The 16,125-nt window shown below is 40.3% G+C and overlaps 2 protein-coding genes across 3 annotated transcripts in view; one reads left to right on the forward strand and one right to left on the reverse strand.

Moving 5' to 3' along the window:
• Nucleotides 1-1,065: 1,065 nt before the first annotated feature.
• LOC309642270 (uncharacterized protein) overlaps nucleotides 1,066-16,125 on the reverse strand; it is a 45,203-nt gene continuing 30,143 nt past the window's right edge. The window contains exons 3-4 of the mRNA XM_082423527.1: nucleotides 13,419-13,761; nucleotides 1,066-5,717 (exon numbers count right to left, since the gene is read on the reverse strand). Coding sequence (XP_082279653.1) covers nucleotides 4,274-5,717; nucleotides 13,419-13,761 — 1,787 coding nt within the window. The 3' untranslated portion in view covers nucleotides 1,066-4,273. The remainder of the gene's footprint in view (nucleotides 5,718-13,418; nucleotides 13,762-16,125) is intronic.
• LIPA (lipase A, lysosomal acid type) overlaps nucleotides 13,522-16,125 on the forward strand; it is a 105,110-nt gene continuing 102,506 nt past the window's right edge. The window contains exon 1 of one of the 2 annotated variants that reach the window (XM_082423795.1): nucleotides 13,522-13,722. The gene's annotated coding sequence lies outside the window, so the exon portion shown is untranslated. The remainder of the gene's footprint in view (nucleotides 13,723-16,125) is intronic. The other variant, XM_082423793.1, reaches the window with a different exon arrangement.

The following is a 16,125-nucleotide window of genomic DNA, read 5'->3' on the forward strand; positions in this document are numbered from 1 at the left end:
CGGCATGTAGGATCTTCCTGGACCAGGGCTCAAACCCGTGTCCCCTGCGTTGGCAGGTGGGTTCTTAACCACTGCACCACCAGGGAAGCCCATAATTCTACCTATTTTTTGAAGTTGTCTGAATTACAGTTGGTAGCAGTTGCTACAATGTGAGTATAACTTCTTCCCTTGCTCCACCTTCCATACACCACTCCCCCTACCCATGATGCTGAGAACAGATCTGTAGGAATAAAGAGGAATAAGAGAACCAGACTGAAATCTCAACAGAAGAAGTTTACTGGGGGCTTCAGTAATGACTAGAGCTAGAATGACTACCTCCTTTTTGAAATACTTCACTTGCTATAGAGACGTGTATGGAATGGGGAAGAAGACACAATTGGAATCTACATGACTTTGGTATTTTTGGCTGCCAGTATCCAATCCCAATTTTCTCTATAATTCCATCCCTGCACCTTGCAGTCCATGCTTCTAAGGAAGTCAACTTTCTCCTCATTCCTGTCTTTCTGTGCCAGCTATATCTCAGGCCTAACTAATGAACATGGTCTCTTCCTCTCTGGCCATGATGACTTATTTGAAAATGGTTCCATAACCTAAGACGGTCCTATCACACTGCAAACCTGGACTTCTCAGATGGTTCGGGGAGGAGATGCGCTCTTTTCCACTGCATAGAGACAAGAGTGTGTGTGGCAGCCATCTTAGGATCACAAAGGTAGTTTTCTCAGAATGGAGCCAAATTTGATAAATCAGTGCTGAGAAGTAGAGAGAGTGATTGTGTCTTGGTCACAGTACTTTGAAAAGATTAAGCCTTGTTTGAAAACACGATTTACTTTTGTTTCTTACTGGTTTAAAGACAGCTTATGCCAGGTTTTCTATTTTCTGTCATTTGCAATGGATAGCATCTTATATACAAATATTTATATAATTTCTTTAAGAGATATGAGTCATCTGAATTGAAGTGCTGAATGCTACCAAATAACATAAAACACTTTCAAAAGCCAAATGGTCAGGTACAGGATATGAAAGCCATGCCTTAAAATGGCATGTGTAGAAAAACCTACACATAGGTAGATAGGAAGTGGTTATTATTATTTTGGCTACATTAATATACATATAGTTCATAGAAAAGATAAGGGATCATTCTACCAGAGTCCTAAAACCTCACTTTAGGTATGAAGTTAAACCCTGTGCACAAACCATTGCCAAAGGATAAAGACAATTTGGAGAAAATTCAAAATAACCATGATGGGAAGGAGACTTCAATATGTCTTATGGGGGTGGGTGAAAGGAAATGGAATGTTTAACTTAAGTTTCAGGGGACATAGGGCAATTGTCTTCAATTACTTTAAGATATGTGTAGTAGACATTTGGTATTTGGCTACTCAGTGTCACTTGACTTCACGTAACAGCCATATGTATTTGGTGATTCATTTGTTCCTTCAAATTTATCTGAAATTAGTGCTGCCCCTGGACTATTAAATTACATCAGTCATTATATTTTCATTTTTGCTTAGGTCAGTTTAGCTGAGTTTTTTGATTTGCAATTAAGAGATTTAACTAATACAAAATGTCATCTCTAAAAAGCATTAGATCATTGAAGTTCCTAAGGATAGACCAAAATGTGTAAACTACACGCTAGAAGTCTTCAGTTAAATGGCAGAAACAAATTTTATTTTTTAAATAAATTTATTTATTTTTGGCTGCATTGGGTCTTCATCACTGTGCACGGGCTTTCTCTGGTTGTGGCGAGTGGGGGCTACTCTTCGTTGTGGTACGCGGGCTTCTCATTGTGGTGGCATCTCTTGTTGTGGAGCACGGGCTCTAGGCGTGCGGGCTTCAGTAGTTGTGGCTCGCGGGCTCTAGAGTACAGGCTCAGTAGTCATGGCGCACGGGATTAGTTGCTCTGCGGCATGTGGGATCTTCCTGGACCAAGGATCTAACCTGTGTCCCCTGCATTGGCAGGCGGATTCTTAACCACTGCACCACCAGGGAAGTCCCAAATTTCTAAGAATAAGGACTATCTGAAGACAAAATTATCATTTAGGAAGATAATTCAACCTTCAAATTTTGATGGTTAATTAATAAAGGTGAATTTTGAGGTCTTTTTTAAACCGAAGAGTCTATGAAAGTATCTCTAAATAGTTATAAAGTTTAGGAAGGCAAGCACAATACTGACAAAATTTAAAGTTATTATAAATATTAATTTTAGTTCAACTTATACAGTTGTATTATTCATATGCTGATTTTATACTTTCTTAGTATGTTATGCTTCTTATATATTTCAATATTTTAATATCTAGTGGATTTTAAAATCACTTAATAGACCTTAAAGTCTAATGTTTAAATAGAGAGGCTTGTATAGTTGTATCTTTGTTTTGATATCACAACTGTAATTTTATTGCGTATGAAATCTCTACTTGGGAACATAACCTTAATCGTAACTTTATTCCCAATGGCAGAAAATGACTTGCTGCAAAATAAGCTATTTGCTGCAAAACAGGACAAATGCTTCTACTGATAGGTTAGGACTTCGGTCCTGAATTACTGAAATACTTAAAGATCATTCCCTTGCCTGTCCTTAATTCTTGAATAAACAAGTGAAATCAGCGAAATAAATAAAACCAGCAGGGAGATAAGTAAAACAAACATTTAAAAAAATTTAATTCATGAGATACACTGCAGTATTTATGTATGTTTGAATATGCTGAGAAAAAAATATCTGGAGGGATACCTATCAAGTTATTAACAGTTTACCTTGGGCATGTGGAATTGGGGTAGGGTGAAGGAAGTGCTCTTTTAAATTCATATACTTCTGTATTGTTTGAAATTTTACAATGAGAATTCATTACTTCTATAATAATCAAAACTATAATAGAAATTTAAAAAATAAAAATAGTAACAAAAAGTAAAAAACACACACAGTAGTTTTAGGAGGTACGGAGAATATATACAGTATATATTACAGTAGTTTTAAGAGCTACATTGAAGGAAGGTACGGAGAATTAAATCGTATGGCATATTTTTCCACTAACACTGTGGTGGTAAATATAATTGTGTAGTCTATAATCAAGGAAACAACATTAAAGAAGCCACTTTTAGCAACATCCCGATTTAAAAAGTCCTCTGGGATAAAAGCCCTTAAGCAGTGACCCTTCAAAGTGGATATTAAAACTGAAAATAGGGCTTAACTATTCCTAGAGGATCTACAGGAAAACATGTCAATCTGAAAACTTCAGACAAAAGGAAAAGCTTCATAGAAGTAACTCTGGAATACTAAAACAGTTAACCAAAGGCCAGAAATTGTGTAGGTGAGAATTCCAACCAGTCCAGACCCAAAACTAAATCACTGAAATCTTGGTAATCTAGGGATGTAGGTTGGGGGCATCTACTTTACCCATTTGTTTATCATTTCTCCCAATTTCTCAATTGGTCCGCTTTTTATCTCAATGATTTTAACCTAAAAATACTGCAATTTTAATTGGAAGGAATAAAATTAATTCCATCTAGATTAACTTTAGGTTTATTCTTCTAGTTAAAAGAACTAGAAAAATTTGAAACTAATGATTTTCCATTATTCATTTTTCTCCTCATCACTATTTCTAGCTACTTAATGAATATTTTGGGAGGTAATACTTTGGATTTCTCATGGGTCCCTGAAGTTCTGTATATGGGGAAATCTTTTTTTCTCATGTTCTAGTGTTTTCTCCTTTTACTGAAGTCATCAGGGATGACAAACTTCTATTATAAACTTTTTTCTTCCAACAAAGAGGATTCTTTAGGTAACTATCATGTTGATGGTTAAATATCCTCAAAGTCAGAACATCTGTAACTTGAAGTTTCCGTCTTTTGCAAGCTACATAGTTAAGTGCTTAAACTAATATAATTTTGCACTCCTAAAAGACTGTTCCTGACATAGGTGTCAAAGGCTTGTGTAGGATTATACTCGCAGCATAAGGAAGTAATATGGAAAACTTCACAAAATCTAATCAGAAAATTATTATAAATAGCAGAGATAAAGAATATAAAGTCAGAATGACCATACTTTTTAAAGTTACAACAGCTGGAATTTTGCTGTTTCTCAATGGATTATTGTATTTTAATTAAAAAAAAAGATTCATCATAACGTATATAACGTATTTAGCATGATGCCAGGTACAAAATAACAATTCAATAAAAATTAGCTCTATAATGAACAATGGATTAAAGCAATAAACAAAAATATAAGAAACCAAAATGGAGGAAAAAAAGCTTAGAACTAATTTCCTGGAGTATGTATTTAAATGGAAAGTCGAAGCTCACAGAGAGCAGTAAGAAATTCTGCATTTTCTGGATCTATCTTTTGGGCCCTTTCATAGTACTCAGCAGCTTGCCTCTTTTCTCCCTCCAGCTTGTAAACAAACCCTAGGGCACTTAAACTCTGCACATCTGAAGCATTGTGACCAAGTCTCTTGGTAGCCAATTTCTTTAGAGCACTTGTCAGTTTAGTACGCAGAGATGACCTGTCTTTGACCTTTAAGGCTTCTAAATAATGGTGGATGGCAGTATTTTCTGATTTACAGTGAAATTCCTGAAAGCGGCCATAGTGGTAGTGGATCTGATGTTTGTGATCATCAGTTATGTTCTCCAGACGAAGAGCTTTCTGGAAAATGTCTTCAGCGTTGCTATACTGGCCTCCCTCAGCATACATGTTGGCCAGGTCCGTGTAGGCAAATGCAAACATAGAATCTCGCTCCACAGCTTCTTTGAAATGAAATATAGCTGATGTAATCAGCTCATCAACTTTCAGTTTATCCTTTCCTTTAGGTCTGTTGCGAGTGGCCTTCTTGATTTGGATCATTTGTGCCCTATAGCAAAGTCCCATTTGGTGATGCAGGAAAGAAGAGGTTGGTGTCGCCTCTAAGGCCTTTTTCAAAAGTTCAAGAGCTTTGTCCCAGGAATTTTTTCTCCTATAGAATTTGGCTGCATAACGAAGAACGTAAGGTTGGGATGATATCTGGTCCAGGATTTCTTCAATATACTTTTCCCCTTCGGCTTCCGCATGTACATCTTGAAGCTTCAGCGCCAGAAAAACCTTAATATAGGAATTATCTGGGTTCAGGGTAACAGCTTTCCGCAGGGGGCCCAGAGAAAAGCTCTTTATAGGCCCTTCTCTGTCAGAATCATCCAGCCGGTACACTGTGATGGCATAGCCGATGTTAAATTCCGGATTGTCTGGTTCTGCTTCCAGAGCCTTCTCAAAAGCTGCTTTAGCCTTTTGGTAATACTTTCCTCCAAATTTCAAGAGTGCCCACCCTTTCTCACAGTCGATCTCTGGACGCTCCAACTTGTAGTCAGAAGGACTGGACAATTTCTTGCAGACGTTCCCTACCTTGTCTATATACTTCTGAGCTTCTTTAAGCTCGTCCATGTGATAATAAACCCAGGCGTAGTTTCCCCAAGTGACCAGACTTCGTACTTCTTCTTTGTCCGAGTGTTCTCGCTGTATTATTTCTTCTGCTTGTTTCAAGCACTCTAGAGCATCTTTATTTTGGCCCTTTAGGTGTTTCACATAGGCCAACAGGTTATAAAGAGTGAGTCTGGATTTTGTGGTAAGAAATTCAAGCTGTTGCCCAATTGTATCTTCTACATCAAACAGATCAATGTCTTCCTTAAGTAAATTCCATGTGAAGTGACATTCTAACTCCAACAGAATGGCCTTCAATGAGTCCTTAGGAATTTCACTGTCAAAGATAAAATCCTTTTTAATTTTTGAAGAAATACAGGAAATAATAAATTTTTAAATCTTAAACAGGTTGTTAAGCAAAGAACTATATTTTATCTATTTGATCTTACAGTTAAAGCACTAGGTTTCTATAACTCTATACACAGAGGAAACTAGTATAGTTATGTCCTAGAAATATTTCATTAAATTCACATTATTTATTGCAAAACCAATTCTGGAGAGATGACAGCATTTTCTATGTTATAGGGTATCTATTTACTTTTGGCAGTCACTAACCCACAAGGACCACCTATTTTTAGAGAGTGGAATTTAAAATATTGTATTTACTAGTTCTGAAAATTAATAATAATAGATATATACACAGTTAATAAACAACATAAAAATTTCTTTTCTGTATTATGAGTAGTGAAGGGAAAGAGGAGAAGGTGAGAAATAAGAAAAAGAAGTACACTGAAGGAGACAGAAGCCACGTGAATATATAATTTTTGCAGAGAAATAAAGAAACAAACAAAGGAAACCCCACAGAGAAAACAAGACACAGAGTCAGACAGGAACAGGAATACCAAGAGATGGGAAAAAGTATAAGTTTGAGATATAACAAAGATTTAGAGAAAATGGGGAAAACGCAAAAGGAGGGTTAGTAGGTTTTGATGTTAAGTGCTACATCCTTCTGACCTTTAGGATTGTGGGCAACAATAAAGGCTACCACCTATTATTAACTTAACATTACCCTTAATGTTCACTTCACAAATATTTGTTGAACTCCCTCTGTGTGAAGCACAGTGTTATCTCTGCAGGGCCTACTTTCATCTCTGAAACTAGGAAGATGAAGGGGAAAGGAAGGGACAGGAAGTATTTATTCATTACCGAAAGGCTTTTATGTGCAAGATCCTCTGAATAACCCTGGGGATGTAACTGAATAAGACACAGCCCCCCTTATACAGAGATTGTAAGTACACTAAGTACACAGTCAATTACAACTCAGCATTCCAATAAAGTTCCACGGAAGTGACTCAGGAAGGGCACATAGTCCAGTGTTGTGGACATCTGGGGCCTTCATTTGGTGGAACATCTCCCCCTACTCTCAGTCCATGTGATTTGAGACAGGCTGTCTACACTTTCCTCCAGTCTGTAGGAAAGCACACATATTCCAGCCATTCCTTGGACCCAGTGATATATTCAGAGATAATCCAATTAAAATATAATTTTGCTGAAATGGGGCTTTGCTGGAACTCTCTTCCAAAAATTTTAAGCTTGTAGAATATAAGCTGGAGTTACTGGTGGCCATCTTTCCAAACTCTTGGGGACAGCCTGCCTGAGAAAGAATCAAACACAGAGGAAAGCAGGGCTTAGACAGGAATAAAGACAGATTGCCTGTGGTGCTGACTAAATACCTGGATCACCCTGTCCATCCCTGGACTTCTACTTTTTTAAGGAAATAATCTCTTTTTTTGCTTAAGCCAGTTTGAACTGGGTTTCTCCTGTCTGCAACTGACAAAATCCTGATTCATATACCTAGTTTTGTTTGTTTTGCTGATGGTAGTGGTGAGGCAGTCAGGAAAGACTTTCTAAATCTACAATTAGCCACAATTAAGGGTTGAAAGAAATTTACAGAAAAAAAAAAAGCTACTTAAGGCTTCTCTCAAAGAGGGAAATATTCTAATTATCGGATGAATAATGTACAGTGTGTGTGTATTTCCCTTTATGCTGTGCACAGGACTCTCCTCCTTACATGTATGTATGCATATTTGTATCAATGTTTATGGAACTATAGTATTTCTATCAAGAAACATTTATTGGGGACTTCCCTGGTGGTCCAGTGGTTAATAATCCGCCTTCCAATGCAGGGGACGCAGGTTCGATCCCTGGTTGGGGAACTAATATCTCACATGCTGCGGGGCAACTAAGCCCGCACACCGCAACTACTGAGCCTGCACACTCTGGAGCCCACGCACCACAACTAGAGAGAAACCTGCACGCCACAATAAAGAGCCCGCGTGCCCCAACGAAAGATCCCGCATGCCGCAACTAAGACCCAATGCAGCCAAATAAATTTTTAAAAAAAGGAAACATTTATTGATCACCTCATGTCATACATGCCAGGCGATATGCTGGTTGTAGTGAATACAGTAATGAGCAAGATAGAAAAAGGCCTTTTCTTCATGGTAATTCTATTACAGGAGAGGAGGGAACAAAAGGGGTTGACAGAAAATAAACATGTAAACAAATCAACGGACAACATAATTCCAGACAGTAATAAGTGTTAAGAAAAAAAAAATCAGAGTAATGGGATTATGTGGTGGTGGTGGTGGTGGTGTACTTTAGTTATGATTGTCAAGGAATTCTTTTTGTTGGGGCTGACCTGTGCATTGCAGGATATTTAGTAGCACCCCTGGCCTTGACCCAGTAGATGTAACTAGCATTCCTCCAGTGGTGACAACCAAAACTGTCTCCAGATATCACCAAATGTCCCCTGGAGGGGGCAAAAATCACCCTGGTTGAGAAGCACTGGCTTAGACCATTCTGTCCTCAGATCCTTTATGACTTCCTCCTTTTCACTGTTGAGATCTTACTTCAACTCAATTGCCCCTTTCTAATCTTAATAATCAGTAGGGGAGCAGATAAACCAAGAAATCTGGTGTCATGAAAGCCTAAGGAAGAAAATGTTGATTTCGAAAAAAAAAGAGAGATAAATGTTTAATGTGCACAAATGATCCTAAGAGGTTGAGAAAATGAGGACAGAGATCACTGTTTTGGGAGAAGTAAAGTTGTGGGGGAACAATGTTTTAACAGAACGGTAGGGATGAAAATATTACTGGAGTGGGTTGAGGGGATAATGGGAAGAAGAGAAGAAGTGGATATGGGGAATACAGGTCACTCCTTCAAGGAATTTTACTATGAAGGGAGTAGAGAAACAGAGGCAAATCTGAGGAAATGGTCAAAAATTTTTTCAATCGTATTTTTAATGACTTAATGATATGTCAAAGGGAAATGATCCAGTATTAAGGGAGAAAATGATGCTTGTGGGAGAGACGGGGATAATTGTGAGAAGGATGGAATATGAGGCGGAGTGAAACTATACATTGTTAATACTACTCAAATCTTTATCTCCAGCCCCAAACTCCTAACCATGGTTACTATGCCCTTTACCGTCTGGCCCATGTCTACTTCTCTAACCTCATTTTGTACCACTTTCCTCATGCTCACTGCACTCCAGTCATACAAGCCTTTACAAAAGTTTATTGTTTATTATTTCTTATGCCAAGTACGCACCTACGTCAGGGCATTTGTACCTGCTTTTTATTCCCTCACTCTGTGAATTCTTCCTAAGAGAGTAGTAGGGTTTACTTATTCTCATAATTCTGGTCTTGGCTCAAATCTCAGCTCTTCAAAGAAGGCTACCCCTGACCACTTTAGCTGAAGCTGCGTCTCCACCTTGCCTGCCATCCTAAAGCCTAGTCTATCACATTTTCCTATTCTTCACAGCACCTTTATCAATATTTTCTGGGAGTTGGGAAGGAAGAGAAGAGTGCTTTGAATCAAATATGAGATTGAGGTTTTAAAATGAATTGGGCTGAGTCCTTAGGAACTGGAAAGAGGCTGTCCTAATAGCCAAAAGTGGCAGAAGAGTCAGAGAACTGGATTAATTACACAATTAGTAGTAGTGATTAGAAAAATAAAACCACTTCATATTTATAATCTAATCATATACTTCATGAAATGTTTTCTAATTTTTATAAATATTAAATTTAAACATTAATAGCTAACTTAATATATTTAGTAGACATTTATGTTCACTTATAATTACTAATTTTAATTTTATAATATTTTCATATTTATTCTCTTTCTCGTGTGGTCTGTATATACATATAAACACATATATACAGGTCCCACATTTTAGTGATTGCAGGTTCTAGACCAGAGCTTTCTAATAGAACTTCCTGCCACGATGGGAATGTTCTTACCTGTGCTGCACAATGTGATAGACACTAGCCACACGTGACCACTGATCACTTGAAATGTGGCTAGGATGACCAATGAACTGCTTTTTATATTTTATTTACTTTTAATTAATTTGAATAGTCACGTATGACTAGTGGTTACTGCATGGGACAGGACAGTTAAAGACTCTGGGCCTATAGAGCTTAATGTATAAAAAAGCCTCAAGCCCAACAGGCTAGACCTCTACTCTAACTTGAAATTTTCCCTATTTTATTCACAGTGAGGGCTAAATTAAATGGCAAACAAGGATATATTTGAGAAAACAACTTTATGCATAAGACCTAGGTTCACTACAGATTCAGCTCAACAGTATAAATGTTACACTTGTACAATATATTTCTAGAATCAGATGAGAGGTCGAACAAAAACACCCCCCAAAACCATTTACTTGCCACACTGCACATGTCAGGCAGTGTGCCAAGTACTTCACACAAATTACATTTAATTTTTATAACAATGTCTTATTATTTTCACAACAATGTCTTATTATTTTCACAATTTTATGGATGAGGACTGGGAAACAGAGTTTAAATTACATGTCCAAGGTTACACAGCTACAAAGTGTCCAAGCACAGATTCAAACCTAGTTCTGCCTGACTTAAACAAAAGGTTATGCCTTTTAACCATAATGTTATACTACCTCTTTCACATAAAAACTGGAGTTTTTTTTTTTTTTTTAAAGAATAGTTTGCTTTAAAATATAGGATATGTCTAATGTATGTGAAATTCACTTTGCCTGGGAAGGACTTAAAAGAAAACAAGAGATTTTAGAGCAGCTTAAAGAGCAGGTAAGAGGTTGTGTAACTGCCCGTTGGAAAAGACATGTCAGACAGTTAAAGGTCTCAGGATAAGAAAACAATGGTTTCAAATACAAGCCCTCAGTCTAAAGTCATAGCATTCTGCATGGTTGGAGTTGTTCTGAGATGGAGCTGCTTCTCACTAGACACGCTGTGGAGCGGCAGAGAGGGTGATTAATGATCCTTTCAAGTAACAAAAGAGCTGGGTGGAAATGTATTAAAAGTGATCTGAAGGAAGGACAAAAATCTTAGTTATCAAAGATATAATTATCATCATTATTAATGTAAGGGAATTAAAATACCTTTTTTCCCATAATCCAAAGATGTGTATGCTGATGATCTTCCAAGGTATTTCTTCTATCTCTGATCTCTCCCCTGAATTCCAGACTTATCTAATTTTTAGTTTACATCTTCAATTAGAAGTTCAGTTGGCATCTCAAGTAAATATAGAAATTATAGAAATCTGGGTTCCTTGAGCCTGTTCCTCCCTTAGTTTTCCCCACCTTGTTTGGCACCTCTTAGTCCCACAGGCCAAATAACCTAGCAGTAATCTTTGATTCCTATTCTTCTTTCAACCTCTCATCCAATCCAATAGGAAGTCCTGTTAATTCTATCACCCAAATACATCTCAAATCCATCCACTTTTTTCCATTTCCACTGCTATTCTGCTAGTCTAGGAAAATAGGAAAGACTATTACCTTTCCTTTGAGCTGTGGCAAAAATCTGCTCTCTGTTTCCACTCTTGGTCCCCATACAGTATTAGTAAACTTTTGAAAATGTAAACCAGATTACATCAGTCTCCTGGTTTAAAATCTCCCAATAGCTTCCCAACACCCTTAGATTTTAATCTAGCCTTTGCCATGTCTTCCAAGTCCCTAAAGGAGCTGGACTTGTCGACCCACCCAACCTTGTCTTCTCCTACTCTCCTCCTCATTATCTGTGTTTTAGACATACTGACCTTCTTCCTATCTTGAACATATCAAGTTCAAGGACTTTTACACCTGTTGTTTTTACTCTACTTAAAAAGCTCTGCTCCTAAATCTTTGTATGACTAGCTCCTTCCTTTAACTCAGCTCAAATATTCCTTACCCAAGAGGCTGCCTGTGGTAGAGCTATCTAAAATAACCCCCTCCATTCTAGGTCACTCTCTTAGCCCTATTTTATTTTCCTTATAGCTCTTATCACTTTCTGAATTATGTTGATTATCTACTCATTTATTCTTGGGTGTCTATTTCCCCCATTTAAATGAGAATAAGGACCTTACTCCAGTTTTATGTTTTTCACCTCTGTGTCCCCAGAATCTATGATTTCAGGCATATAAGAGAAACTCAATAATAAATATTTGTTGAGTGAATGCAGTTAGATACTGGTAGCTTCTGGCATTTCCAGCCCAGAGGCATGAGCCTAGCATTAAAAAAAAAAAAAAAAAAAAAAAGCACCTGAATTTCAGATGAGGGAATTCCTGTTAGTTCTTCCCATCCAAACTTTCTGCCACTTCAGTCTTCCCTATCCAACATGGGCTTACCAGCCCTCCGCCCAACCACAGAGTAAAGTGAACATCTGCCTCTGTGCAAGGACGATGAGGAGGGAGGGCTGCCCCAGGCATTATGATGCAGCTGTGAGATCTCCAAGGGACATTCCGTTAGCCATGTGAGTACTGTGCCCACACTCTATGGGATTTATGCACAACTGGACACTATGACAAGTTTTACTTTTTCAACTATGTCTACTTAATTTTTAAACTTTGTCTCTGGGAAGCTGGCAGAGAGAGGCTATTGTGTCTGAAGAGGCAACATCTATCTTCAGGTAATTTTGTGTGTGTTTTGGGGGGGGGGGGTGTTTTTTTTTGTTTTTGTTTTTTGCCAGGAAGGAGTAGTCTTTCATTTTCCTTGGGAGACAGTTAGCGCCCATTGGGGTCCACCCCTCTTCCGCACCAACCTGCATCCACATACAGCGCAACCGCCTTTCCTTCCCTATTTCTTCAGGCCCCTTCCTGATACTTCCCACCTCCCTCCCTTCTTGCAAACGGTAGAAGTGAGGCATTTATTAAATCTTTTTATAGTCAACATTTGCAAATATTAAGTGCCAGGCATCAGTCAACAAGCCCTTCTACAGTCCTAAGAGACGGACACTATCAATTTTTACAGATAAGAAACAGATTCACCGAACTGAAGAAACTTTGCTTTGGGTCACCCAACTCGTAGGTGGTCAAAGTCAGGATTTAGAACAAAGGGCTCTACGGGCTTCAGGGGCCCAAGATCGGAATCTCCCACTCCTTAGCTTCCCAATGGAGACTGTTAACTACCCACGTGCAGGGCAGGGGACCGCATTACATGGGTCAGCCAAGGACCACCCACCACACGCCAGTCAAGGAGACGGAGAGAGAAAGCCTCATAAAACGGTGGATGGCGTGGAACAAGAACCGTCTGTCCACGGTACAAAGGAGGGGGAGAAGTCAGACCCGGGAATCAGAAGGCAAAATGGCAGGAGCGGACGCGTGTGATACGCCGGGGGCTGCGGCCTGCGGGGACCGGCCACGCAGAAGCCGCCCGCACCGGCCCCGGGGCGGCGACGACCGGAGCCGCGGGGATGTGACAGGCCCGCGGGACGCATCGCCCGGCACCCCCAGCCCCGCCGCCCCCCGGCCCGACAGTCCCGACCGCGGACGCCCGGGGCTCGAAAGAAGGGTCCGCTCGGCCACCCTCCCCAGCAGGCCCGCCTTCAGCCGTCCCGGGCCCGGACGGGGCTCCCGGGGAGCGTCCCCAACGCAGACGCCCGGCGGCCGGGCTCGGCCCCTTCAAAGGCCGCAGCGCTGCGCTGGAAGCGGAATACGCGAGAAACGCGGGTGTGCCACAAAGGCCCCACGGAGATGGGGAGAAGAAGCGGGCAGAAGCCCTCACCTCATGGTGGCTGGGCTCTGCGGCCGTCTCGGGAGGCGCCGGTGCTCTCCGCTTCTCTCCTCAGCGCTCGGCTGCTGCGCGGACTGAGCGGCCGCGTGCGTGTGCGCGCGCGCGAGCAAGATGACCGCAGCGCTAGTCCGCGCGCGCGGGCGGCCGCTTTGTTCAAGGCAGGACCCGAGCGGGAAGAGGAAACTAGAAAGTGAATCTGATCCCCGACTAGGCGGAGTCCAGCTCCGGGAAACAGAAACTTCTGGAAGAGCTAGTTGAGTGGGCCCCGGAGCCGGCCGAGGAGTCGCCGTGAGAGGTTTGCGCAGCGCGGGGTCGTTCGGGGTGGAATTTACAGCTGGGCCTCGAGACTTCGGTGTTGGCTCTCACCTGCCTCGCTGAGTCCACTTGCCTCTAGATTAGCTTTCTTGGGGGTTGTTGTTTGTTGTTGTTTTAACTAAAATGACAGGAGATTGCTCAGCGTTATTTTGGTTGGGTGGAGGCGATGCTCTTTCCAGCTTTCTGCGTCCTAGGCTGGAACTCAAGTCTTGATTCAGCCAACACAGGTGCAGTGCCGTGCACTTGTGCCATGATTTCCATTGGGTAAATCTGGAAAAATTTGGGGGCCAAAATGTGTATACATTCAACATTTTGGTAGCTATTGCCGAATAGCTTTGCAAAGATGTTTATACACCCCCCCCCCGCCCACAATTGTATTAAAGTTCCCTTGCCTTCCATGCCCTTGCCAACCGAGCTTCCTATAATAAGGTCCCAATAAAGATGAGGTGGTATTAGGAATCTAAGCGGAAAATAGCGAATGCCGATACACTAAAAATTTTGTCCCCTTCGAATTCAATCATTCATTCCTTCAACAAGTTTTATTAAATAACTGCTAAGAGCCAGACATTGCTGAAGGCCCTGTCAATATAGCTGGGAATAAAAGAGACAAGGGGCAAGCCCTACCCCGTTCACCGTCTTCTGCATTTTGTTTCTGGTTGTGCACAGAGAGTGGAGATAATTCTCAAACTTTGAGAAAACGTGTTCATCATGGAAACGTTTAAAAGGCACCAGCTTATCACTTTTATACTATCCTAGTCACTTTGCTTTCAAATGAACAGACAGTGATGTAGTTTCTACTATGTGGTCACTAGTTTTAAAAGTGCTGACTTTTTCATTCGGTTTTGCTGGGAAAAGGGGCCTGTAGATAAAGTCAGTTCTTGCTTCCCCAGAATCACGTTAAACATGGCTAACAGTGTAGGTACAGAAGTGTAGTTAGTTGTGCGTTTGTGATTTTATTACTCTCCTGTTTGTTTGGAGTTAATTTCTAGTGTGAGAGGTAAAGATAAAGAACGTATAAAACATTTTTTGTTACGTGGTGCTATGGAGAAAAAGCAGAGAGAAGGTTGGAGTGCAAGGTGTTTTGCTGTTGTAAATATCTTGGTGAGGGAAGGTTTCACTGAGAACGTGACAGATGAGCAAAGATCTGAAGGGGGTGAACGAGTGAGCACTGTAGATATGGGACTAAGGAAGAGCGTTCCAGGCTGGGGGAACGGTTAAGTGCAAAGGCCTGGAGATGCAAGCATACTTGGCAAGCGCAGATGGTGTGGTTGGAGTGCAGAGAGCAGGGAAAACGTCTTAAGAAGTGAGGCCGGAGTGGTAATGTGGATGCGGTGGGCGTGTAGGCTGTTGTAATGTTTAAGTGGGAAGCCACATTTTAGAAAAAGTACTGAATGGTTTATTTGGAGGTAGAAAAATAAGCCCAGAATTTCCTCCTTCCTAAGGATGTAGAACATTTAATAGAGCTCTGTTTGAAAAAATTTCCAGTGCGTAGGTAGTGTTTTTGCTTCCTTGTTCCTACTCCTTTCCTTTCCTTTCTTTTAGCTGTATCTGGGCCAGGAGATAGTCTTTGCTTATTAAGGTTTGCGTGGACAGCAACTAAACAATCAATGATAAAAATCAAAAGGGAAAAAAAGATCCTGGTTATCAACTTATATTGTTTAGGAATTCAAATTCAGAAAGACAAAAACCGTCTATAAAAATTTTAAAGGAATATACACTTTCAGGATTGAGAAGAAGCGAAGACCCGACTGTTGAGTAGGTGTTGAACATGGTGAAAGTACTGGATGGAATTTGAGTATCAGTCTTTTTTTCACAGACTGTTGGATTGGGTGGATTCTTGGGAAAATTAATCATGTATTACCTTCTGAATTTATTCTCATCAACCTGTGAAACACAGCAACTAGAGAAAAAGAGAAATAGAACATGAAACATGGCAACTGGTCAAAAATCTGCTTGGGAAACTGAAACTTAAGTAATAACTCTTCCAAGGACTAGATATAAGCCAGAGTTTCTCAACCTTGGCACTATTGACAGTTTAGGATGTTTAAGCAGCAATCTTGCATCTCTCCACTAGATGTCAGTAGCACCCTGCAGTTGTGACAAATGAAACTGTCTCCATATAATGCCAAATCCAACTTTTGTTGTTTTTTTTTTGGTCCCGAGGGGCAAAATCCTCCTCTTCCCTCTTCCCCACAGTTGAGAACCATGTAAGTAATACCCTCATGTATATACCTAATTTATTTGAATTAGTCTTCCCAGCACAGCCCGAAAGAGAGAGGAGGTGGACTTTAGGTAGGAGAGGGAAAGTGGATACAGATGAAGGGAAGTTGGGGGTGGTACTGGAGTTCAACAGATGGCCTGGGTGAAAAGATTGATATCCAGG

Source organism: Balaenoptera physalus (genome assembly GCF_965194825.1).
Source record: "Balaenoptera physalus genome assembly, chromosome: 14".
Lineage (NCBI taxonomy): Eukaryota > Metazoa > Chordata > Mammalia > Artiodactyla > Balaenopteridae > Balaenoptera > Balaenoptera physalus.